Source organism: Lepus europaeus, chromosome 2, assembly GCF_033115175.1.
Source record: "Lepus europaeus isolate LE1 chromosome 2, mLepTim1.pri, whole genome shotgun sequence".
Classification (NCBI taxonomy): domain Eukaryota; kingdom Metazoa; phylum Chordata; class Mammalia; order Lagomorpha; family Leporidae; genus Lepus; species Lepus europaeus.
In genome coordinates this window covers 80,532,493-80,559,267 of record NC_084828.1, presented here as the reverse complement: position 1 = coordinate 80,559,267, position 26,775 = coordinate 80,532,493, and the positions used below count along the sequence as shown (strand labels likewise).

General features: G+C 44.3%; 1 protein-coding gene across 6 annotated transcripts in view; it reads right to left on the bottom strand.

The window, feature by feature from the left end:
- Nucleotides 1–26,775, bottom strand: part of KALRN (kalirin RhoGEF kinase) — a 737,253-nt gene that overhangs the window by 463,258 nt on the left and 247,220 nt on the right. For all 6 annotated transcript variants that reach the window (XM_062209080.1, XM_062209015.1, XM_062209004.1 and 3 more), the window contains exon 4: nt 3,218–3,410. In XM_062209080.1, coding sequence (XP_062065064.1) covers nt 3,218–3,410 — 193 coding nt within the window. The remainder of the gene's footprint in view (nt 1–3,217; nt 3,411–26,775) is intronic.

The following is a 26,775-nucleotide window of genomic DNA, read 5'->3' as shown; positions in this document are numbered from 1 at the left end:
CCCTCACTCTCCTATGCATTTGTCTCACTAAATAAAAAGCTTAAAACTTATCATGTTGCCTGGTTTATTTGTACCAGTATTCAGAATTCTTTTCTGAATATGTGACAAGAACCCACGTGGTTTATTAATATTTCAGATTAATAAGCAAATCAGAAACAGTCCCAGCTGTTCCACTTCTGATCTAGCTCCCTGCTGATATGCCTGGGAAAGTGCTTGGGCCACTGCAACCACGTGGGAAACCAAGAAGAAGCTCCTGGCTCTTGGCTTTAGCCTGGCTTGACACGCTGGCCGTGGCGGGCATATGGGGAGTGAGCCAGCTGATGGAAGATCTCGGTCTCTCTTTTTCTCTCTAACTCTACCTTTCAAGTAAATAAAATAAATTTTTATAAAATAAAGAATCTGCACTTACAGGATTCCTAGGCAACTCACATGCAATAAACTTTGTGAAGTACTTGAGTACTAATCCCCTAAAATCTGGCTCCAAACTTACCACTTCTAGGAAGTCCTCTTTGATTAGACTCACCAACTATTCATTAAGTATGTGTTGCTGAACAAGCCTGCATTCTCCTCCCAGCCTCACGATTGCCTCGGTCTGTAGTGGTATTAAGCTTGCTGTTGGTAAGACAGTCTCCTGAGTAGGAGCCCCCAGCTCTCTTCCTGAACAAGAGGTTCAGGAGGCAGAGACAAGTTTGCTGAACCTGGAGTGAGGGCAGGTGCAGGCCGATGGGATGTGCAGGGCAGCTACACTGAAGCAGATGTCTCAAGACTTATTGGAAATACTCTTTGCAGTCTCTTCAGGTTACAAATGCATAACCCCCTGTCACCACCTCTGCACAAACAAACCAAAACTACAGACAGCATTTTCCTACAGGGTTCCCAGTGTTCCGCAGGGGTGCTGGGAGACTGCAAGAGTTTTTCTACCAAGCCTTATTTCTTGTGTTATTTACATACAGTGAGAACTGCCCCATCAGTGGTCAGGTCACTGCACTCAGATCCCAGCCTCCTGGGGCCGTCACCCCACATACAGGTGCTGCTGGCCTCTGGGAAACACAAGTCTGCAATGGGAAGCAGCTCTGATTTTAAATACTCCTTCTCTGCCTCCCATTCCCGGCACCCCACCCCCACTTCATCCCCTTGCAGATGAGGGCCAGAATTCTGAGAAAGCAAACAGCTCAAATTTGGTTAGAAAATATGTTTAAGTCATTGATAAAATCTGATGTGTTGTCTTAAAGCTTCTCTAGGGACTCATTTGCCCTCTGGAATTCAGTTTAAAAACAACATGTTTTTCCTGATTATAAAAGTAATATATCATTCTTGAAAGAAAATAGAAATACAAAGAAAATAGAAATCACTCATAATCCAACCACTTCGAGTAAACCGTTTCTAGTATTTTCTTGTGTTTCTCAGTGCTTAAAAGCAAATTCCAGGGCCAGGCATTTGGTACAGCAGTTAAGATGATGCTTGGGACAACTACTTCCCATACTGGAGTGCCTCATTCGAGTCCCAGCTCTGCTTCCAATCCAGCTTCCTGCTAATGTATACCCTGGGAGGCAGCAGGAGATGGCTTGGATTCTGGCCACCCACATGTGAGACCCTGATTGAGTTCTGAACTCTTAGCTTCAGCCTGGCCTAGACTTGCTGTTGCAGGCATTTGGGCATCCAGTAGATGGAAGATCTCTGTCTGTATGTCTCTATCTTACCCTCTGTATTGTTGAATTTCAAATAAAATGAAAACAAATAAATAGATTTTAAAATTCAAGAATACACTTCTTATTTTGTTTTATAACCTGCCTTTCTGTAAATAATACATTAACATTTTAAAAAATCATTTATTTGTTTATGCTTATTTGGAAGGCAGAGCAACAGAGAAACAAAGACAGTGAGAGATTTTCCATCCACTGGGTCACTCCCAAGATGCCCACAACAGCTGAGGCTGGGTCCCTAGAATTCAATCCAGGGCTCCCATGTGGCTGGCAGACTCAAGTACTTGAGCTATTATCTACTAGGAAGCTGGGTTGGAATTACAGCTGGGACTTGAACTAGGTACTCTAATATGTGATATAGGCATCCAAAGCCATGACTTAACCACTGTACCATCATGAACATTTTTGGAAGATACTCTTTTACTAATGCAATTTTTAATGACTCCTTTTAATGACTCCTTTAATGACTCCTTTGAATATTAATGTATCCAAAATGAATGGGTAACTAGGATACAACATATATCTATACTAACCCACATACATATACATATACACACATACACACACATATATGTATGTACATAGGAGCAGTCTTCAAAAAGTTCATGGAAAATGTGTATTATTTAAAAAATGCATGAGATTTCAACATTTTTGCACCAAAATAAGCTCATCTTTTAATTACATTTTCTGTTAATTTTTGAAGTACATTCATATGTGATATGTGCTATCATAAAAGACATTGTGATGAACATCCTTGTCATTGTGTTTATAATTTTAAGTTGCTTTTTACCTTTTTTTTGGTTCAGCATTTGTATTAATATTTTCTTAGGACAAGAAATTTTAGATCAGTGGATGCAAACTCTTTTTAAGGCTTTTGATACTAATTGTAAAGTTGCTCCCTGAACTTACACTGCTCTAACAGTGTAGGTTTGTCTGATGACACTGTGCATTTGGAATCATCTCTTCTTTTTTTTTTTTTTAAAGATTTATTTATTTGAAAGGCAGAGTTATAGTGAGAAAGGCAGGCATATATATATATATATATATATATATATATAGAGAGAGAGAGAGAGAGAGAGAGAGATCTTCCACCTGCTGGTTCACTCTGCAAATGGCCACAATGGTGGGGCTGGGCTGAAGCTAGGAGCTTCACCCAGGTCTCCCGTGTTGATACAGGAGCTCACGTTCTTGGACCATTCTCTGCTGCCATCCCAGGCACATTAGCAGAGATGGGAAGTGGAACAGCTGGGACTCGAACCGGCGCCCATATTGGATGACAGCACTACAGGCAGCAGCTTAACCCACTAAGCCACAGCACTGGCCCCAGGAATCATCTCTCGAGCTTCTCATTCTTCCCAGGCTCTAACTGGTAAGGTCATGGTGGCCAAGAAATCCTAAAATTTCAGCCCTTGACATGTTGTATATTGTAATGCAGACAGGTGAAGAGGAAATGAGAAATGTGTGAGTGGCAGAGGTGAAGGGAAAGCAGGTGTTAGCAGAGAAGTCTGGCTCACCTCAAAGATGAATTTGGAGCTGCCGAAGTTAGTCTTCTGCTTCTGCCAGAAGTTGTCGGGTTTGATGATGAGGGCCACATGGATCTCGGCGGGAAAGGCTTCCTGCAGCGTTTTGAGCAGGGGCTTGATGAGGTCCCACTTGGAGCCCCGCATGTCGATGATGACGGTGAAGCCACGTTTGCACACGTCCTCACTGTGGGGAGGTCAGAGGTCAGGCACAGTCCTTGTAGGCAGCTGAGACTTTGGGGAATACAGTCAAAAAGCACCGGAACCGTGCCTTCCCCTTGACTTGCACCACCCTTCCAACTTCACGCCAGATCTCCTGGCCGCCTTCCAACCCAATTCAAAAGGTACTGCCTTAGAAAACCTTTCTAGATTAACCCCATCTGAGCTAGGGCTATGGCATTCTGTCTTCTCCCAGCACTTAGCAAATAGCTTGACCTTCCTCGCAGTCAACTGTATTCAGGGTATCTACCTTTTGGGTACTCACAGTTGTATTTGATTTCTCTTTTAATTGTTGTCTCCCTTTCTTGCTCCTATAGTAAGTCCTCATTTGAATTGAAGCTCTCTAAAGATAGAGGCCTTGTCACCCCTTAAATCTGAGATGGAAAGTCCTTGGCAGGAATGCTGTTCTTCCCTACGCCAGCATCAGTGACAGTCACCAGTACGTGTCACAGCTGACCCCAAACTGGACCAAAGAATCCTTCTCAACAAAGGGTTCCAGGCCAGGTCTACCAACTGGTTAGAGATAGTACACAACCATTAATAACACATGTTTGCCACCACCATATTTAAGATGTATTACTTGTAGCCCAAAATGTATGTCAATTGTGAAATATCAGGTTGCTGAATCATGATGATCACTCAGTCCCAAGGGTGGGACTGGTTGGAACAGTGGATGCAGTCCAGCTGTCTCATGTGCCTCCATTGTAAGAGCTGGCTCAAGAAAGTGCACGTTTCAGGATGTTGAAGGGGATGGAAGAGAGGAACTCTTGAAATCAAGGCCAATTGAAGTGACAGTGACCATCTTGCAAACCAAGAAATAAACAGGCTAAGTGAATCAAGATGTTGCTATATAACTTTTTAAGAAAAAAAATTATTTAAACACTAAGAATAGAAAAAAAAATTAAAGTTAAATAGTTATAACATCTCAGTTTGGCAGAAAGTCTATGTTTTGGTAGTTAGGAGTCTTCTCTTATTTGTGGTTTACTTAATCTATCTTTATTTTATAACACAAAATGACTTCGGTTTCCTGATTCCCAGATTGTACTTGTTTAAGCCACTATGAATGGTATGTGACCATCAGACACGCCTGCTACTTATCAGTCACTTATAGCTACTGATGGGAAGACCACCACTGGGGATTTAGGTCACAAAAGGAAGAAAAACTCCCTTTCAGGCTTCATTCAAATCTCAACCAGTGATGAGCATGTCACAGCCCTGTGAAGACACCACAGCTCAGGTGACTGCGTGAGGGTCTCAAGCATAAGGCAACAGAATTCCATAGCCTCCCAGTTACATGAGAAACTGTCTAGACCAGGGACTCTGTCCAGTGTGGGAGGAAGACTGTCTTCATTTTCCTCCCAAATTTTGCATCCCAAAAGAAAAGAGCCGCCTCTTCTCCAGCAGTGATTGAATCAAGTGGCCAGAGTCTTCCATATAGTTTCTCTGCCCTATTAACCAATAGCAATGTGACTTTTGCTTAACTTATAGGATTTCTTTCTCTTTATAAAAGGATAACCTGTTAACGACAAGAAAGCTGAAATATTGAAACACCTATATAAGAGATGCCGAAGGTAAGAGTTTATTATACTCTGGCCTATTTCCTTTCAATCTTTTTTTTGTGTGTGTGCATATACTTTACATACCATATAGTGTTCTACTTTTGACTGTATTTTTCTCACATCTAAAATTTCCTTGCAACTATTATATTTAATGATACATGATCCACCATATGCCTATACCACAATTTAATCACTGTCATTAATACTTTACCAAAAGGTATCTTTACCACTATATTCCTATAGTTGTACCTATGAAATTTGCATTCATTAAATAAAATCTTTTTTTTTTTAAAAAAAAGGTATCTTGTGAAGGGTCCCAAGATGGTGATATAGCAACAGGATGATCTGAATCACACTGGCAAAAATAGATAGTTAAAAAGAGGAGAAGCTACACAAAGGATTGGACCAGAAAGGTCAATGCAAGCCCCCAGTGGACAGTGGACAGTGGACAGTGAACCAGGTGAGACAGGAAATCATGGATCCATGGAGCTGCAAATAGCAGCAAGAGGGAGAGCTTGGAAAATTGCATTTTAAGTCCCATGTGGGGAAAAAAAGAAGGTATAGAGGAATGAATAGAATGGTTGGGCAACCCCCTGCCCATCTCCCTACCCCTTCCCTTCCTCCCCACCCAGCACTGCAGCCAGCTGAGAGAAGCCACTTTGTTTACATTTTCAAACATAAGCAGGGGACTGCTGCCTTTGCCTCCTGCACACACGAACATCAATAGCAGGGGCCATTCCACCACACCCCTCACCCAGGAACAAGGACCACATCATTTCAGAAGAATTTCTTCCCCATCACACAAGCTGTACAAGGAAAAGTCCTGAATATTGAAAACTCAAGCCCGCTCCATCCACCACTGAGAAGGTAAACCAGGCTCCAGTGGGCGGGGTTCCATGTACCAGAGCTTGTACCCACTTCCACCACAATTGAGAAGTGAGTGGGGCTCCAGTAGCTGGGGGCTCCATAGTTCCATTTGCAATGCACAGACCCATAGCAGCTCATACAGGAGGGAAACCTCACAAGAAAATCTCCACAGATTAGAGGTGCGGCTCATTAAGCAGGGTGATATAACCCTGAACACACCAGAGACTAACACTGGGGCATCCCACAACTGTGAGGGAAAGGATGGGTCACACCAACAGAAGTGAACAACCTTCTCTAACCAAAAAACCAGAGGAAAATTACAAAGCCCCACAGGGTCTTACACTGGATACCTGCACCCTGGAATACTGAACAGAGCACCCAGGCCACATCCAGCACACACCTCTTGGAACTCACTGAACGTATAGACGTCTCACTAAATCATAAAGACACAATTAAAGAGAAAAGCAACCAGACAAATAAAGAAAAAAATATACAAATGCCTAAAAACAAAGGAAAAATCCTAAATAAGTAAGACACTATGAGCCTCCCAAAGGAACACTACACACTTCAATAATAGAAGGTGAAGATGAAGAGATTGAGGATATGCCAGAACTCCAATTCAGAAAATTAACTGTCAGATTACTTAGAAGCAATCAGAAGCAAATTCATAATCTAAATGAAAAGTTCTCCCAAGAAACCGAGATAGTAAAGAGAAGTCAGAATCAAGTATTAGAAATGAAGAATTTAATAGATCAAATAAAAAATGCAGTGGAAAGCCTTAACAGAATAGGTGAGAAAGAAGAAAGAATATCAGAACAAGAAGGCAAATTTCTGGAAATATCACAGTCAGACCAAAAGAAGAAAAAATTAGAAAACTAAAAAACACTGTTGGAGATTTACAAGATACTATCAAACGATCCAACATATGGATCCTAGAAGTTCTGGAAGGTGTGGAAAGAGAGAAAGGATTAGAAGGCCTTCTTAATGAAATAATAATTACAGAAAACTTCCACAATCTGGAGAAAGAAAGAGACATCCAAATATGGGAAGTACACAGAACTCTGAATAGACATGACCAGAAAATATCTTCACCAGGACACATTGTAGTAAAATTCTCCACAGCAAAACATAAAGAAAAGATCTTAAAATGTACATGAGAGAAACACCAAAACACATTCAGAGGAACCACAACTAAACTCACTGCAGACATCACATGAGAAACCCTACAGGCAAGGAGAGAATGTTAAGATATATTCCAAGTCCTAAGGGAAAAAAAATGTCAACCCAGAATACTGTACCCTGCAAAGCTCTCATTTATGAATGAAGTAAAAATAAAGATCTTCCACAACAAACAGAAATTGAAAGAATTTATAAGTACCCACCCAGTCCTACAAAAGATACTCAAGGATGTGCTACACAGAGAAACACAGAAACAGGAACATCACTAAAAAAGAAGATGAATGCAGAAAATGATACAGTAAAAGTACAAAGGAAACCCAAAGTAAAACATTAGAACTATTAATGGGAATATGGCATGGCAAAGTGGGTACTTAACAATAGTCACCCTAAATGTAAATGGTCTCAACCCCCCAGTTAAAAGAGATAGACTGGCTGAATAAATTTAAAAAGAAAACCCATCTATTTGCTGACTCCAAGAAACACATCTTACCAAAAAGATACACGCAGATTGAAAATGAAAGGATAGAATAAAATAATCAATGCTAACAGAAACCAAAAAAGAGCTGTTGTAGCCGTCCTAATATCAGACAAAATAGACTTTAACATAAAAACTATTAAAAGAGACAAAGAAGGACACTATGTAATGATTAAAGGATCAATTCAACAGGAAGCTGTGACTATTATAAATGCATATGCACCTAATTACAGGGCACCTGCCTATTTAAAAGAAACCAAAAGAGAAATCAAAAAATTTCTGGAAACAAATGAAGATGACAATACAACATATCAAAACTTATGGGATATAGCAAAAGTAGCGTGAAGAGGAAAGTTTATAGCAATTGGTGCCTACATCAAAAATTGGAAAGGCACCAAATAAATGAACTATCAATGCATCTCAAGGATCTAGAAAAACAGCAGCAAGCCAAACCTAAAACTAGTAGGAGAAAACAAATAAAGAAATCAACAAAATTGAAACAAAAAAAAATACAAAGATCAGCAAAACAAAGAGCTGTATTTTTTTTTTAAAAAATACACAAATTGACACACCATTGGTCCAATAAACCAAAAAAAAAAAGACCCAAATCAATAAAATTAGAGATGAAAAAGGAAATGTAACAATACACACCACAGAAATAAATAGAATCATCAGAAATTACTACAAAGAACTGTATGCCAGCAAACTGGGAAACCTAGAAGAAATGGATAGATTCCTGGACACATAAAACCTACCTAAATTGAGCCATAAGGACATAGAAAACCTAAACAGACCCATTACCAAGACAGAAGTTGAATCAGTCATAAAGGCCTTCCCAAGAAAAAAAGCCCAGGACTAGATGGCTTCACTGCTGAATTCTACCAGACATTTAAAGAACTAACTCCTTCTTCTCAAATTACTCAAAACAATTGAAAGGGAGGGAATCCTCCAGCATTCTTTCTATGAAGCCAGCATCACCTTAATTCCTAATCCTGGAAAAGATATAACAGAGAAAAGGAACCTCAGACAATTTCCCTGATGATGATAGATGTAAAAATCCTCAACAAAATGTTGGCCAATCAAATCAAGAAACACATCAGAAAGATCATTCACCCAGACCAAGTGAAATTTATCTCTGATATGCAGGGATGGTTCGACATTTGCAAATCAATCAATGTGATACATCACATTAACAGACTGCTGAACATAAACCATGTGATTATCTCAATAGGTGCAGAGAGTTTATTTGATAACTGCCACACCCTTTCACCATGAAAATTCTAAGGAAATTGAGTATAGAAGGAACATTACCAAAAACAATCAAGGCAATGTAAGACAAACCCACGGCCAGCATCCTATTGAATGGGGAAAAGTTGGAAGCATTTCCACTGAGATCCGGAATGAGACAAGGATGCCCACTCTCACCACTGCTATTCTATATAGTCCTGGAAGTTTTAGCCAGAGCCATTGGGCAAGAAAAATAAATAAAAGGGATTCAAATAGAAAAAGAGGAAGTCAAACTATTCCTATTTGCAGATGACATGATTCTACATATAGGGGATCCAAAAGACTCCACCAAGAAACTATTGGAACTCATAGAAGAGTCTGGTAAAGTAGCAGGATACAAAATCAATACACACACACACACAAAAAAACAGCCTTTGTATACACAGACAATGCCACAGCTGAGAAAGAACTTCTAATATCAATCCCATTCACAATAGCTACAAAAAAATAGCAAATACCTTGGAATAAATTTAACCAGGAATGTCAAATATTTCAACAATGAGAATTACAAAACATTAAAGAAAGAAATAGAAGTTACACAAAAATGGAAAAATCTTCCATATTCATGGATTGGAAGAACCAATATCATCAAAATGTCCATTCTTTCTAAAGCAATTTACAGATTCAATATGAAACCAATCAAAATACCGAAGACATTCTTCTCAGATCTAGAAAAAAAAAAAGTTGAAGGGCTGGAGCTGTGGCGCAGTAGGTTAAAGCCCGGCCTGAGGTGCCAGGATCCCATATGGATGCCAGTTCTAGTCCCAGCTGCTCCACTTCTGATCCAGCTCTCTGCTATGGCCTGGAAAAGCAGTAGAAGATGGCCAAAGTCCTTGGGCCCCTGCACCCACGTGGACGACCTGGAAGAATCTCCTGACTCCTGACTTTGGATCAGCTCAGCTCTAGCCGTTACAGCCATTTGGGGAGTGAACCAGTGGATGGAAAACCTCTCTCTCTGTCTCTATCTCTCTCTGTAACTCTGTCTTTCAAATAAAGGAAAATAATTCTTAAAAAAAAAAATGAAAAAGGAAGACCTTTCTGTCTCTCTCTGTCTCACTGTCCACTCTGCCTGTCAAAATAAATAAATAAATAGCCGGCGCTGTGGCTCAACAGGCTAATCCTCCGCCTTGCAGCGCCGGCACACCGGGTTCTAGTCCCGGTCGGGGCACCGATCCTGTCCCGGTTGCCCCTCTTCCAGGCCAGCTCTCTGCTGTGGCCAGGGAGTGCAGTGGAGGATGGCCCAAGTCCTTGGGCCCTGCACCCCATGGGAGACCAGGAGAAGCACCTGGCTCCTGCCATCGGAACAGCGCGGTGCGCCGGCCGCAGCGCGCCTACCGCGGCGGCCATTGGAGGGTGAACCAACGGCAAAAGGAAGACCTTTCTCTCTGTCTCTCTCTCACTGTCCACTCTGCCTGTCAAAAAAATAAAAAATAAAAAAAAACAATAAAAAAAATAAATAAATAAATAAATAAAATCACTCTGTCTCACAGTTTTGACCAGATCAGTCACAGTTTCTGATAGGATTATCTTCAAGTAGAAAAGCACTTCTTGGGGCGGGCACTGTGGCGCAGTAGGTTAACGCCTACTGTTAATGCCTGAGGCACTGGCATCCCATATGGGCACTGATTTGGGACCTGGCTGCTCCAGTTCCAATCCAGCTCTCTACTGTGGCCTTAAAGGGCAGTGGAAGATGGTCCAAGTCCTTGGGCTCCTGCACCCATGTGGGAGATCCAGAAGAAGCTCCTGGCTCCTGACTTCGAGTCGGCACAGCTCCGGCCATTGCGGCCAACTAGGAAGTAAGCCATTGGATATAAGACATCTCTCTCTCTCTCTCTCTCTCTCTCTCTCTCTGCCTCTGCCTCTGCCTCTGTCTCTGCCTCTGCCTTTCCTTCTCTCTGTGTAACTGACTTTCAAATAAATAAATAAATCTTAAAAAAAAAATGAAAAAATGTTGAAATTCTAATGGAGGCACAGGAGACTTCAAATAGCTAAAGCAATCTTATACAATAAAAACAAAGCCAGAGGCATCACAATACCAGATTTCAAGACATACTACAAGGTAGTTATAATCAAAACAGCCTGGGGCCAGTGCTCCTGTGTAGCAGGGTGAAGCTGCTGCCTGCAGTGCTGGAATCCCATATGGGCGCTTGTTCGAGTCCTGGCTGCTCCACTTCTTTTTTTTTTTTTTTTTTTTTTGACAGGCAGAGTTAGACAGTGAGAGAGAGAGAAATGTCTTCCTTCCGTTGGTTCACCCCCCCCAAATAGCCGCTACGGCTGGCGTGCTGTGCTGATCTGAAGCCAGGATCCAGGTACCTCCTCCTGGTCTCCCATGCAGGGCCCAAGCACTTGGGCCATCCTCCACTACACTCCTGGGCTACAGAAGACTGGAAGAGGAGCAACTGGGACAGAATCTGGTGCCCCAACCGGGACTAGAACCTGAGATGCTGGTGCCACAGGTGGAGTATTAGCCAATTGAGCCACGGCGCTGGCCTGCTTCACTTCTGATCCAGCTCTCTGCTGTGGCCTGGGAGAACAGAGCAGGATGGCCCAAGCCCTTGGGCCCCTGCCCCAGCGTGGGAGATCCAGAGGAAACTCCTGGCTCCTGGCTCTGGATGGGTGCAACTCTGGCCATTATGGCCAATTGGAGAGTGAACCAGTGGGTGGAAGACCTCTCTCTCTCTGCCTCTCCTTCTCTCTCTGTGTAATGCTGACTTTAAAATAAATAAATAATTAAAAAAAAAAACAGCCTGGTACTGGTACAAAAACAGATGGATAGACCAATGGAACAGAATAGAAATGCCAGAAATCAATCCGAGCATCCACAACCAATGTATATTTGACCAAGGAACTAAAACCAATCCCTGGAGCAAGGACAGTCTCTTCAACAAATGGTGCTGGGAAAAGTGGATTTCCACATGCAGAAGTATAAAGCCGAACCCCTACCTTGCACCTTACAAAAAAATCCATTCAAAATGGATTAAAGACCTAAATCTATAACCTGATGCTATCAAATTATTAGAGAACATTGGAAAATCTCTGTAAGACATTGGCACAGACAAATTTCCAAGTTTCTTGGAAAAGACCCCAGAGACACCGGCAACTATAGCCAAAATTAACAAATGGGATTACATCAAATTGAGAAGCTTCTGTACTGCAAAAGAAACACTCAGGAAAGTGAAGAGGCAACCAACAGAATGTCAGAAATTATTTGCAAACTATACAACTGATAAAGTACTAATAACCAGAACATATAAAGAGATCAAGAAACTTCACAACAACAAAACAAACAACCCAGTTAAGAAATGGGCAAAGGACTTAAACAGACATTTTTTAAAAGAGGAAATCCAAACGGCCAACAGACACATGAAAAAATGCTGAAGATCACTAGCTGTCATGGCAATGCAAATCAAAACCACAACGAGGTTTCACTTCACCCTAGTTAGAATGGCTTTCATACAGAAATCAACAAGCAACAAATGCTGGCGAGGATTTGGAGAAAAACGTACCCTAATCCTCTATTGGTGGGAATGTAAACTGGTAAAACCACTATGGAAGACAGTTTGGAGATACCTCAGAAATCTGAATATAGATCTACCATATGACCCAGCTATCCCACTCCCAGGAATTTACCCAAGGGAAATGAAATCAACAAATAAAATTATCTGCACCCCAATGTTTATTTCATCTCAATTCACAATAGCTAAGACATGGAATCAAACTAAATGTACAACGACTGAAGACTGGATAGAGGAATTATGGAATATGTACTCTGTGGAATACTACACAGCAGTAAAAAATGAAATCTGGTCATTTGTGACAAAATGGATGAATCTGGAAAACATCAAACTGATATAAGACAGTACCAAAGGGACAAATATCATATATTCTCCCTGACTTGTGAGAATTAATAGACCACCTAAAAGGAAATCTGTAGAAGTGAAATTAACACTTTGAGAAGCAATGACTTGAACAGCCCTTGTCTTGACTGTCAAGGAACATGGGTTTTTTTTTCTTCTTAATACTAACTATTTAACTCTTTACTTGACATAGAGTTAATCATATGTGTATAAAGTCAATTGAAAATAGATCTCCATTGGCCGGTGCCACAGCTCAATAGGCTAATCCTCCGCCTGCAGTGCTGGCACACCGGGTTCTAGTCCTGGTCAGGGCACTGGGTTCTGTCCCAGTTGTTCCTCTTCCAGTCCAGCTCTCTGCTGTGGCCCGGGAAGGCAGTGGAGGATGGCCCAAGTGCTTGGGCGCTGCACCCGAATAGGAGACCAGGAGAAGCACCTGGTTCCTGGCTTCAGATCAGCTTGGTGCACCAGCTGCAGCGGCCACTGGGGGGTGAACCAACGGAAAAAAGGAAGACCTTTCTCTCTGTCTTTCTCTCTCACTGTCCACTCCACCTGTCAAAAAAAAAATAGATCTCCATAAAAAATAAGAGTGGAAATAAGAGAAAGAGGAGGAAGTTTGTAGCTATATACATTCCTATGGACTTACTGCTTAGGATACAGTTTAAAAACCTACCCTGGGGCTCCAAATCCCATTAAGCTGGGGGTAAAAATGCCATCTTAAGTGTTAAAGTGATCATATAGATAGGATTAAGTGTTGAAGGGATCACATTAATAAGATCAGTTGTCTGATACTAATAACAGATAGAATTAAAAAGGAGAGAATGATCCAACGTGGAAAGTAGTCCATACAGGAGACTCATAGAATGAAAATCACTCTAAATAGCACTCTGACCTCAGAATCAGCCCTTAAGGCATTCTGGTTTGGCTGAAAAGCCCATGAGAATATTTCAGGCATGGAAAGCAAAGACACTGTGGCAAAATAAATGTCCTACAATGAAGGACCTCTGTGAGAGAGATCCCAGTGGAAAAAAGTGGCCATCAAAGAAGCATGTACTTTTCTCTGAAGGGAAGAGAAAACTTCCAATTTGCTTATGGCCTTGTTTAAATACTGATGGAGATTGTGGATTCCAAAGGTTTCCATATCCATGGCAGCTCATGTCAAGAGCCTCAGGTGATCACTGATGTCATACATAAGAGTGTTAACTGTTAAATTAATATCAGGAGTCACTGTGCGCTTACTTCCCTGCAGAACTTCTGTCCTCAATGATTTGTATTATGAGAATTAACTGTAAAACTTGTTCCCAAACAGTTGTGTGTGAGTTTGTGTGTGTCTGTATGTGCTGTGTGCAAATTGTTGAAATCTTTACTTAGTATAGAATTAGTCTTCTGCATATAAAGTTAATTGAAAATGAAAAGAAAAAAGGTATCTTGCCATACATGCCCAGCAGCAATGTACTAAAGTAGCCCCTTACTGTATCCTCACCAGCACCAGTGTTTGGATTTTGAAATCTTTGTCTAAATTCATATTTCTTTGATTATTGTCAATAGCTTATCAGCCCATGAATATTTCTTGTGTGCATTACCTCATGAGGACTTCTATTCTATTGGAGTTCCATCAGTGTTCTCATTGTGCTAGCTTGGCTTAGCGTGACTCATGTTTGTCTTGCACCTCCTATCTCAGCCACTGCAAGGGAAGTGGCCTTTGCTCAGGGAGGATAGTCTTCCTCTTTGTCCTGCTTTCCATGCTCCATCCCTATTGTCACAATAATGCTGACATGGAAAATCTCTGTCCATAACAACAAATATTCAGTGTTGTTGCCACGAGCTGGAGGCTGACGATCCCAGCATCTCCATGTGGCAGTCGTAGCAGGTTACACATTATTAACTAATAATTCCTGACAACTAAACATAGAAATCAGGCACTAATATTCTCTAGGAAGTTCTGGCTAACTCAGGAGAGGGAGAAGAAGGCCCAAGGGCTGGATGCTGAGAAGTAATCTAATTGGCATATTTCCGTGAAAACAGCCTGATCTCCGAAGGTGCTGTTTTTCTGGTTTCTATGCCAGGGACTGTATTTAGCACTTGCTGTGCATTATTTCGCTCCATCTTCACAATGACCTTATAAACTAGGTATGGCTGTCTCCATTCAAGACAAGATAACCCCAAGGCACAGGATTTGCCTAAGGTTCCATGCCTAGTAAGTGGTGAAACAAAAATACTAGGACTGTCAGCTTCAAAGTCTGCTCAGGTTATTATACCACACCATAATCTGCCACACTGACACCAGGAGAGGGTGTTTTTGTTCTAGAAGACAGGAGTTGGGGATGAGCGACAAGAGGATTAGGTCAGGGAGCTCAGAAAATAAGGGAAATTAAGACAAGGAGTCTAACCGGACAACTTCCATCTGCAGTCAGTGAAGGATCACAAAACCAAAGAAGCATCAGCACATGCCATATTGAGAAATTTCAAGCAATTCACTTATTTTCAGGAGCAAGAGGCAGTATCACAATAGAGAGCACTACTCTGAGGGCTTCAGGCAGTGCTGTTTTGGGCTCTGTCCCTCTTCTTGCACATCATCCTCAACAGGGTCCAGGAGACTTTGTAGAGTCCATGCTGTACACTCCTCCCCTCTTCTAGACGAAGTTCCTGGTGCCGCCTGAAATCCTAAAACTCTCAACCCAAAGTGCACTTCACCTACTTCCTAGGTCTATGGGAACCTATTCCCAAGGTCATTTCCCCAAGGTCAATTCACACCACCACTGCATGCCCCTCTAGGCCTGAGGAGTGGCAAAAGGTTGCTGTTTCCAAGTATGTGGCCAGAACATAGATATGTGAGCTGGGGTGTCCACATGTAGCCATGAGGCCCCCCTGCCACACAGGCCAAACTGCAGAGTAGATAGAAAAGGGAGGCAGAGCCTGTGCTGGGGGATGGGCTCCCTCTGCTGCTGTGGTTCAGCATGGGACTCAGAGGAATGCAATAAGCGGACATCTGAAGCTGGCCTCCTAGGTGACTGTGAAGACACATTTGTCAAGGTGGAAGGACACAGCACGCTTTATAAGACAGTTTCTTGGCTTACAACAGTAAGTTAAAATATCTAGACAAACAGTGGGTGGACTTCTATTTATACTCTTGCCTTGGGCACCATAATGTTAGAATTAGGCTTTGCAGGAGAAAAGGCTGCAGTGGCAGCAGGCTTCAAATAGGGACGCAGTCACATGCCAAGGGTTGCATGCATCCTACAGGTGAAGAGGGACCCCTGACAGGTGTCACTCACAGAAGAAACATGCTCAGATGACTCAGAAAGGTTACACTGCAGCTATAGAGAAGAGTAAACAGGGATGAGAGAAGAAGGTCCTTGCTAAAATGACTCTATTTAAAATGGAAACTGTCCCTGGATCCTTCCCTGATTCACTCTTCTCCTCAGCAATTTTCACCATCTGGTTAATATATTTTATTTATTTATTGTTCATCTTCCCTCACTAGAAAGTAACCTCAATGAGGGCCAGAATTTGTGTATTCCTTTTACTGTTGGAATCCCCATGCCTAATAAAGACCCTGATGCTTATGAAGAAAAAATAAATTGAGGAAGTAGAGGAAGCAGTTAAGGTGTATTTTGAATCCTAGCTCCATCATTTACTTCTTGTGGAACCCTGGGCAAGTTACTTCCAGCCTCCCTGTGCCTCAGTGCCCTCACTGTAAAACATGCCCAATAAGTGCTTACATGCCAGGGCTGTCTTACACTTTAGTTCATCAGTACATGTAAGGCACTCATGATGGTGCCAGCCACAATGACGTCTTACGTCAGCCTCAGCTACTATAGGAGATGCTGTTGGGGCCCCAGTCAGAATGCCCATCATCCAACACTGAGGGCTGCTTATGCCTGTGACCATCTCTGGAGACTGTGTTTGACTGATGGGCACCACGAATCCAATAGAATGCTGGGCATTATATCCCCACCCTGGGGCAGGCCAGTACATCACTTACACAGGTGTGGTGCGCCAAAGCCTGGTTCCTTTACTTCACAGGGGAGTAGCTGCCCCAGAGCCCTCCCAGGCTCCCACTCAAGGAGGCTTTAACTGAGACCATATCTTTTCTTGCTTCTTCCCCTTCCCAATCCTCATTCACTCCTTTTTGAGTTTTCTCTGAAAAGCACACCCTTCCCAAATCACTTGCACCTAAATCTCTATCTACGAAACATACCCTAAGACAGTTATTTTTATTATTGTTATGAATATTATGTAAATAGAAGTGATATATATCTCATATATATGCAAAATTCTGAAGACAATTTGATATACTGTCTGGAGATGAAAAGAGAAACCTGAGCTGGCAATTCTGATTTGGGAGTCACATTATACTTGGCACAAAGTAAGTGTTCAGATCATTTGCTCAGTGAATAAATCCATGAACCTGTGGGAGTTGATATGCACACAAGTGCATAAGATGATTCAAGAGAAAGCAGGAAGAAGAAAAAAGTCATTTTCTGAGTCAAGGATAGAACTGGCAGGAATATCAATATTCAAGACATGAGTGAAGAAAGATGAGCTTAAGAAAACACGCAGAGGTAAGAGAGCGCCGGGAGAGAAGTGAAGTCCGAGAAATAAGGAAGGAACCACAGTGTGAAATACTGCATTAACTGGGACCAGAACTACCACTTCTAGCATCTTAGACGCCCTGGTCCCATCTCCCAAACCCACTCCTGAGAAGGAGAAGGCAGCTACTGCTCCATCCTTCTACTCCTACTTGGCCCCACAATCTTCCCATCTGGGGCACAGGCCCCCTTTGGTCCCTCTTGGTCAGCTCCTTACCTTGTGTGATAAATCACATCCCCTCCAAACTGAGCCATGAACTAGGGCTCGAGGGCCCAGGAGTCATAATGAATGACCGGATGATTGATCAGCTGTTTCTTGTGCTCAATTCTACACCATTCATTTACCCTTTTGTTCAGTAAATGTCACTGAGGCTGTTTGCTCTCAGCAAGTCTGCGATCTCAGAAAAGCATTTTCACCACTTTGTGCCAATGCTTTTCAAACGTTAGTGACTTTCATTATCACGCGGGATGCTTATTTTAAAATGCTGGGGACACCTCTCAGATATTCTGATGAAACTAAGTATGGGATGAGACCCAGGAGACTCCTCCAGTGATCCAAGGACAACAATGACTCTTTTAGGCATTTAATGATGAAGCCTCACCTTGTCTGAGTCAGATATTAGGATATGCATTAATAAATAGCAGCTAACACACAGCCATCTCAGAGCAACAATGAAACAGTCAGAAACACACTGGCAAGTTGAGCCAACAGCCACACTATACAGGAGGAGCCTGTTGAAAATGTTGGTGGTGAATTTCTGTTGTCAAGGTTTCACACTCTCCAGAATGAAGTTATTCATTGAAAGCATAGCCCTGGGAGGATTTCTGCCCTTGGAGTAAGTTTCCAAGCAAAAACTGAGCTCCTCCTCTTTCAGCCTATGGAGCCTCTCCCAGAGGCCTTGGCAACTGCAGATCTGCTTTTCAGGCTTCCCTTTATACTTTTAAATGGCCACTGGAAAATGGAGTTACTGCTTCTTATCATATGCCTGACCTAGTAGCCTCACCTCATTCTTCTAAGAAACTCATGGTGTCTCTCTAGGTACTTCTTAGGTCCTGCCCATATGTGATGTCCTCAATGTTATCTCCTGACCCACTGGGCTGTGCTCCAGGTCTGATGGACCCAGTTGGGCTGGCCACAGCAGGTGGATAACAGATGAATGGACAGGCACATCACAACTGACCTTTTCACTCATGGTAGCCTGCTAAGCCTGGCAGAGATCACAGTTTAGCAGCCCCATCCCCCACAGTGGTTTTCTTAGGCACAGTTGCTGCTGTTTTGTTTGTAGCACTTCTGCGTGTCTTTGGAGGAGGCTTAAATCTTTCATTCTTCAAACCACTCCCAGCTCATTCACAGATTATTTGACCTACTTGTTTGTATGCCTTTGGATTTGCTTTCTCTGTCTTAGCTACTATTATTATCCCAGTCCTGTTTCACGTACTAGAAGACTCAGTGTTTCTGTTGAGGATACCAGTGCCTCAAGCCACAGATTGCTCTGGCACCTGGACAATTCCAGCGTAGGACTTCACCCTGGGTTAGTCTGGCTTCTGGGAGCCAAGCACTACTTCCTCTCAGCTCACCTCAAATCCTTGCTCTCTGGACTCCTCCCCAGGTCCTTGTTCAGGTCTGGTACATTCGTGAATCACCCTGGATACTCACCATTATCATCTGACCAAAAAGTCAGATTAATATGCTACCCTCTCCTCTCTGATCTTCCTTACCTTCTCTGATCCCTCTGTCAGAGTGACCTCCTCACTAAAAGACCCTATTTTCCCTGCCTCTCTTGGCTACCCTCTTCATTTCAATTTGCATCAGACATTGCCCTATCCTATCTCTGTGCTTTTGTGCTTGTGCTCCTCCACTCCAACTCTGCCTGGATAACTTCCACTCACATTTCAAAACTCAGATAACAAGGCTTTTCTTCCAAGAAGTCTTCTCTTGGGGCTGGAGTTGTAGCACATCAGGTTAAACCTTTGCATGTTATACCAGCAAGCCATATCAGAGGGCCAATTTGAGTCCCAGCTGCTCCTCTTCTGATTTGCTCCCTGCTAATGCACCTAGTAAGGCAGTGGAGGATGGCCAAAGAACTTGGGCCCCTGCCACCCAAGTAGGAGACCCAGATGGATTTCTAGCCCTCTGGCCTCAGCCTGGGCCTGCCATAGCCATTGTGGCCATTTTGGAAAATGATCCAGCAGACAGAAGATCTGTTTCTGTCACTTTGCCTTTCAAATAAATAAACAATTTTTAAAAAACTCTTCTTACTGATATATTCCCTCCCCACCCCACTCTGTCCCAACTATAATAAAGGCTGTCCCTATGCATTGCCATAACCTTGTGCCTACCCTGAATGACAACTGTCATATGTGGGGAGCTGTGGCCAGGCTATGGTTGATAGATGTGTAACCTTACAGAGATTTATATGGTTTCAAAAAAGAGAACCCAGTTAGGAAAGTGCTTCATAAATACAGTGTCACATAAATATGTCATGTTGTCCATTAATTCATTAATTCACTCATCTAACCAATATTTATTGAGCATCTGTTTTGTGGCTCTCCCAGTACTAGGCACTGGGGATATAATGTGAACAAGACAAGGTTACCTCCTAGAAGAAAAGAGGCACATAAGACAGCAGTCAGATAAGGAGAATAATGCAAATTACGATGAGCCTTAAAAACTTCTCAGGTGGTCAGGAAAGGCCAGCTGAGGAGCTGACATTTAAGCAGAGACCTAAATCATGAGGAGGAACTTTAAGAGAGCACTGAAGAAATAGCTCAGGTAGCAGGCACAGGCTGTGCGAAGGAGCCCAGGTCTGGCCGTGCCTCCACCGCAAGAAGGAAGCAGAGGCAGTGAAGTTCAGCAGGAAAACAGCAAAGAAACACTCAGGCTGGGCTGAAGCTCTGCATCTTGAGGACCTCAGATCCTGCAGTTGGAGAGACATACAGGAGAGCCAAGCTCCTGAAGACTGGAGCTGCTGCTCTTGACAAAATGGGACATATTCACATATTAATGTTAAAAGCTAACTTTTACTGTGTCATAAAGTTCTTTGCTAAGTATTGCACATGCATTATCTAATTTATTCCTCACATGAAACTCAAAAGTCACTGTGATGATCTCTACAGTTGAGGAAACTGAGGTTCAGAGAGGTTGCTTCAAGCAGTGGTAATATTGGGGTGGAACCCAGATCTGTTTGCAGCCCTTAGGCATGAAAGCCCCATGCTGTCTCGCCTCACAAAGCACAGAGCACTGGAGCTTGAAGAACCCTTTATGCTTGTTCTTGCTAGGCCCTCATGTGACAGCAAGCTTCAGCAGAACTGTCTTGCTCAAGGTCACACTGCTAGGTGGACGTCTGGGTCATCTGAGCCAGCTTTCACTGCCTCACTGTGGGTCTTTCATTGATTTATTTGTATATTTGAAAGAGCTACAGAGATAGAGGAAGAGACAGAGAGATGTCTTCCATCTGCTGGTTCACTCCCCAGATGGCTGCCAGGAGTGGGCCAGGCAGGAGCCAGGAGCTTCCTCTGGGTCTCCTGCATGAATGGTAGGGGCCCAAGCACTTGGGCCATCTTCCAGTGCTTTCCCAAAGCCTTCAGGAGGGAACTGATTCAGAAATGAAGCAGCTGGGACACGAACCAGTGGCCATATGGGATTCCAGTACTGCAGGTGGCAGCTTTACGCACTACATCACAATGCTGGCCCCTAGAATTTACAGCAAGGAAAAACCCTACCTTGAGAAAAAAGACATCAAATAATCTGTCTTGGAGGCCCAGGGTATCCTGCATGAGTATAAAAGTCCCAGACTCAGGAATGAGGACCACTCTGCTCAAAGTTTCCTCTGGGCTCTGACAGCAGACAGAGAAGGTCTGATCCTGTTTGCCCTAGCTTCTAGGATGCTACCTGAGATTTACCCCATTTCTGTGACTGTCTTGCAGACACTCTCCTGAAACAGCTGGTGGAATCAATACACCACCAATCATGCTGATGGTAGGCAGGGACAGGGATTGCAGTGAGCACCACTTCAGCAGACCAGCCAAGGAGACGAGGGCCTCTGCTTACCTCCTCAGTGTGTGCTGCTGGGAGCTGCTTCTGGTGGCTGCTAGTGTAGGGTGCAGGGTGTCAGCAGGGGAGTGCTGAAACCCTGGAAGTCCCAATGCCTGGGCCACGGTGGAGCAGAACTAACCTTCTAACCAGATCTATTCACCAAGTTGTCCAGGGAAAGTGGCAAATCAAACAATGGGGTAGAGAACTAGACTGCTCATTGAGGAACAGGTGACAAGAGTACACCAGGAGTTAAGGATCATCTGTTTAATGAGGCACCAGCTTTGCCACCACACAACTCTGGTCCTACAGGTGCAGGCAGGACTGAGAATGCAGGATAATTTGCAAGAATCATGTGGAGAAGGCCTGCCTTGGGGCCCGGACAGTCTTTCATATCTGCATACTATTTGCTACAAGTAGACAGAAACTAGAAAAGGGAGGCAGGGCAAGCAATCTGCACCACTGTCTGCCCCAGGACCGTTTCAGGACCCAGGTCTCCCTTAAAGCGTCATGAGCTGAATTCTCAGTTCAGAATTTGAGGCAAAAGAAAGGTCCCTAGAGTCCTGAAGAAAAAGCTATTCCACTGACCCATTTGTGTGGGGATTTTCACGCCGTTCTTGGGCTGCAGGATCTCAAATTTTCCCCAACCTTTGTCCATCACCTGATCTGTGTTATCCTGTTTTCTACTCCTCACTGCTATTCTGAAAGCGTTGGTAGTTCTCTGCTGATAGCCCCAAACCAGACCACACCTGTTTTCTTAAACCACCAGAAATCAGTAGTGCTAACGAAAAGTGTTAAAGACACATTAGCACCTGCTTTAAGCTTTCTAATTGGTACAATCAGAAGTAGTGAAAAGAACATTGGAGGAGGCAATGCCTTACAGAGAAATGAGCCGCTCTCTAGGGAATGCAGGGTTACGGATGAAGAATGAACACTGTTCGCATAAGTAGTTCTCAATCTTCTCTTTCATAATGGGGAAGTCTCCAGCATTGATGGATGTCCAAAAGGCAGGAGAGAGTTGGGAAAGCTCCCTTGGCCCATCATGTGCCTCTGTGATTCAGCGGCCACCAAACCTCCTCAGGATCTATGCTAATTCATCCAAAGATGTGTTTTTTGCTTTGTTTGTTTTACGGAAGATACTCACTGCTCCTTTCGTAAGTCATTATTTATCCAAAAAGTTGCTGTCTTTTCTACAAATTTAACAAATTTGCCTCTGCACTTCTGACCTGGGAAGTCAGGGCCAGGTGGCCTATCTTAAATCTACCCTTCAACTCCTCCCATTAGAGTGGAGAAGTTCAAATTTCCCCTAGTGGCTGTAATGCACAGCCACGGGGCAGTGTAGTAAAGGTAGGGTTGTAGAGATCGGTTTGCCCATTTCCACTGGAAACTACCACTTGGTCATTCCCCACCCTCAAGTGTGCCAGAAGCAAACCCAACTTTGCCCCAGGCAGGGTCCCAGGGAAATCCCAACTGGAAACCAAGTAAGGGAACTTGCTATGTCCAGCACTTTAGAATCTACTACCCAATCCCACCCAAATGAGTGTTAAAACAAATAAGGCTGACTGCAAATGCAAGAAGCAGGGATGTGGCCCTTTCTCTTGGTCTCCCCTGAAAAAGATGTGGTGTAAATAGCACAGACTCAGGCACCAAAGTTATGGCCAGCATTTCCAAATGTGGCCACAAGGTAACAGCTCCAGAGACTGCAAATCACTCTGCAGGACCTCTGCAGCCACATACTAACTTGTCTTCAATGTTCCTCTTAAACAAAACACATTTTAAAAATAAAATGTGCTTAGAAAGGACAAAGATGTGGAATCTTGTAGATAAAGAGCACGCCACAGAGGATTCCAGGGATGGCATGGTGACAGCAGGCCTGGGGCGAAAGCATAGCCTTCCAAAGGATGAACCCTCTCAGAGGATCCAGCTTGGGTTTGTCAAGCAGCAAGGTCATCCTTCAGCATCCCAGACTCTGAAACAAAAGGAAGAGATCCCCTTGCTGCCTGAGAGCGGCCTGGGGGCATAGCAATCAGAAGGAGCCACGTTTAGACAAGATGAGACAATAATGGGAACTCTAAGGGCTAGAACCATTGCTCCGAGAAGTCTGGCATTGGCTAGACTGACAGGGAGGGTGGCAGAGAGGTGGGGTCAGGTGGAGGTGAGATGGAGTTGACATATCTCTTTTAGGACAGCAGCTTCCTCCTATTTCCCATCCTCCCTCACATAGCTGTTACCCTTTCCTTCTGGTCCACTCAGTACATGAAGCAGAAATGAAATGGAAGCCAATGCAACCAAAGAAAAGAACAAACTCCCCACAGAGCACCCCCACCTTCCTTGGTCCACCTTGAACAAACCAGAGTCGCCTTCCTCTGGCCTTCTGCATTCACTCCTTCTTCCTCCCAGAGTCTGGCTGGGTGAAAAGCAACTCATCTTCTAACTTGAAAAGAGATGTGCCATTGTGATCACTGCTCATACATGTGTGGAGACCAAAAGTCCACACAGCATAGACCATAACCTGTCCAAGCCTGTGCCTTGGCCATCCTTACATGATCTAAGAGAAAGAGCAGAAAGCTGATGGGCCCCCCAGAAGGCTGCAATGGTGCAACTGCAAACACTCCTGGCTGGGAGACTGCCCATAACCTGGCCAGGAGCCACAGCAGTAACTTTCCTGGGCTCTGCCCACTCCCATTGTCATTACCACTCCTCCTCCTCTTACCACATCCCAACCTCTCCCAGCTCTAACAAGGATCCCCCACTCTCCAGCTGGGCTCTGGTTTCCCAGCAGTGCAGGTGGGATCCCCCTTAATAAAGCACATGTTTCCTCCAGGAAGTAGCCCTCCATGTGGCCTGTATATTCCTTTCCTCCCCTCCTCCTCTTTCTTTCACCTTACAAAGCCAGCACTTCCTTGAAAGCCCAGAACTCTTTGCCCGCAGCTCACACAGGCACATACACAAACATCCCCACCTACACAGACAATCTACTCCTTGCACGAGGTCACTCTCCAAGCCACGCCCACTGAGCTTGACAAACAGGGCAGGAGCTCCATTTCGTGCAGGGCAGGCAGGCCTTGCCTTGCAGCCAGCCTGCCTTCTCCTTGACACCTGGCCAGGGTGGCCCAGGCAATGGGAACTGCTGAGGTCCCCATGGGTTAAGTGGAGAAAACAATCCTGTGATGGCTCAGGCATCAATGGGAACCTGGGAGCAGGGAGGGAGGTCAAGAAGAGACAGAATGAAGACCCCAATGGTGGGTATAGGAGTATGTTCAGGCCAATAGACTAATCCTCTGCCTGCAGCGCTGGCACCCCGGGTTCTAGTCCCGGTCAGGGCGCTGGATTCTGTCCCGGTTGCTCCTCTTCCAGTCCAGCTCTCTGCTGTGGCCCGGGAAGGAAGTGGAGGATGGCCCAAGTGCTTGGGCCCTGCACCCGCATGGGAGACCAGGAGAAGCACCTGGCTCCTGGCTTTGGAGCCGCGCGGCGTGCTGGCCGCAGTGTACCAGCAGTAGGGGCCATTGGGGGGGGGGGTGAACCAATGGAAAAAGGAAGACCTTTCTCACTGTCTAACTCTGCCTGTCAATAAATAAATAAATAACTTTTTAAAAAGGGATTATGTTCAGAACTTGAAGCTGAATGGGATGGGTCAGCACCAGGGGTCTCTGGCTCCTTGTACAAAGCAAATAAAATGGGCTTTGTGCAGATACCTCAGAGGCTCTGAGAGCGCATGTGTAGGCAGAAGCACCCCTCTGCTCCTGAGGCCAGGGGCCCTGAGCCTGTGCGTGCTGCAATGGAGACCCTGCAGGCCTACAGGTTCTACTCATGCAAAGGGCAATGGGAGGTTGCAGTGAGCCTGGCCCCAGCAACACCATTAGGTAGCTGGGGGGCCCGAGGCACATCATCACATCCCTCAGGACAGGACTCTGCCCTTTTTAAAGGGAGGCAGTTGACCTCTACAACCCTTCTGTGCCTTAAGTTCCAAGATTCCAACTCCTCTACAATCCAGGGCAGATTTTGCCTCCCATTAAGTATCTCCGATTTAGTCCACTACATAGTATGCCTGCTTGACTGCTACCTTGGTTTTGTCTTGTGGATACTGGAACTTCAGCAAGACCTCAAGCTTTCCTGAGGGCAAGAACTGGGTCTCCCCACCTCCATTAGTCAGCAAGTTCAGAGGTAGCCTGAAAAAGCCAAAGGATCCAGCTGGTATGCATGTGAGACCTACCAGGTATGTCCAGAGAATTAAATCTGGACCAGCTTTCATTGTCCTAAGGAACACTCCATCAGGGTCAGAGCTTGGTCAGAGTGATCAAAGGCTTGCCTCATGCTAAGTGCAAAACAAGGAGTTTCCCTCAGCAAATGAGTTTGAAGTCTGAATTCCCCGCAAAGGAAAACAGTCCGCAGCCGGGATCTGGAGAACATTGTCTTCCTGTACCAGGAACTAGGGTTGGGCATGTCACAGCACCAGGTTCAGACCTTGTCTCAGGCACCAGGCCAAGAGCTGCACGTGAATTACTAGCGATGGGAACAGATAAAATTCCAGCTGAGGACAGAACAGCCTGAGAGATGAAAGGGAGAAAAACATACCAGCTTTAGAGTTTTTGAGTGGTTCTCAAACCCATGGCTGTTTCTTATGTGAACTAGAACAAGTGGGGGCTGGGGAGAGGAGGAAGAGATGCGACAAAAGGGAAAAATGACCAGGGTCATAAAGGCACGGGCTTGGGTTACGTCAGTAAATTCTCCAGAAACACATTAGTCCTTGCTGAGTCAATGTGGCTGACACAGCGCTCCCGTCTGAGTTCCGGGAGAACTGGCTGTCATACACGCCCAATCTAGAAATGAACACACCGCCTTGGTGAGATGGTCCACTGTTGGCTTGCTCCCATGCCCCTGCATTCTTCAGCCGCCAGCTGAGGGCTCAACCTCCCTCCCTAAAAAAAGTCAGTCCACCCACCCTTGAGGGACAGCCCCCGAGTAGGACTGTAGACTCCCTGGAAGAGATCCAGCTCTGGCCCCAGGGACTTCATGTCTGAAAGGGAGACCCTGGCGTTGACCCTAAGGAGCCTGGGTGATGAGGCCCTGCCTTGCTCCCTGGGGAGCTGCCAGTCTACTAGAACTCAGCTGATTCGCAAGGTGGTACTGCACAGCCTCAGAGGGAGGAAGCCAGATTCCCAGTTCTTCCTCTAAAGGGCTTACTGCTTATCAGAGATCTTGTCCAACAGGTACAACCCATCCCCACCAGATGATGAGTTCTGTAGACTCAAAAGCCTTTTTTCAAATTTTGTTTAAATTATTTGTTCTGCCTGGGAAATGTTGGATTTTTAAGAAATACATTCTGAAGAAAGCTTTTTTCTCTAAAGCAATCCAAGAAGAGCTGAGAAGGGGTAGAGGCATTCCCCTTTCAGTAAAAGCAACAGTGGTAGATTGGTTCAGGAATTATCCACAGCCAGTGAGCTGTGGATACTCTCAGCAACAAAAAGCCCTAGGTAGTGATGTTTC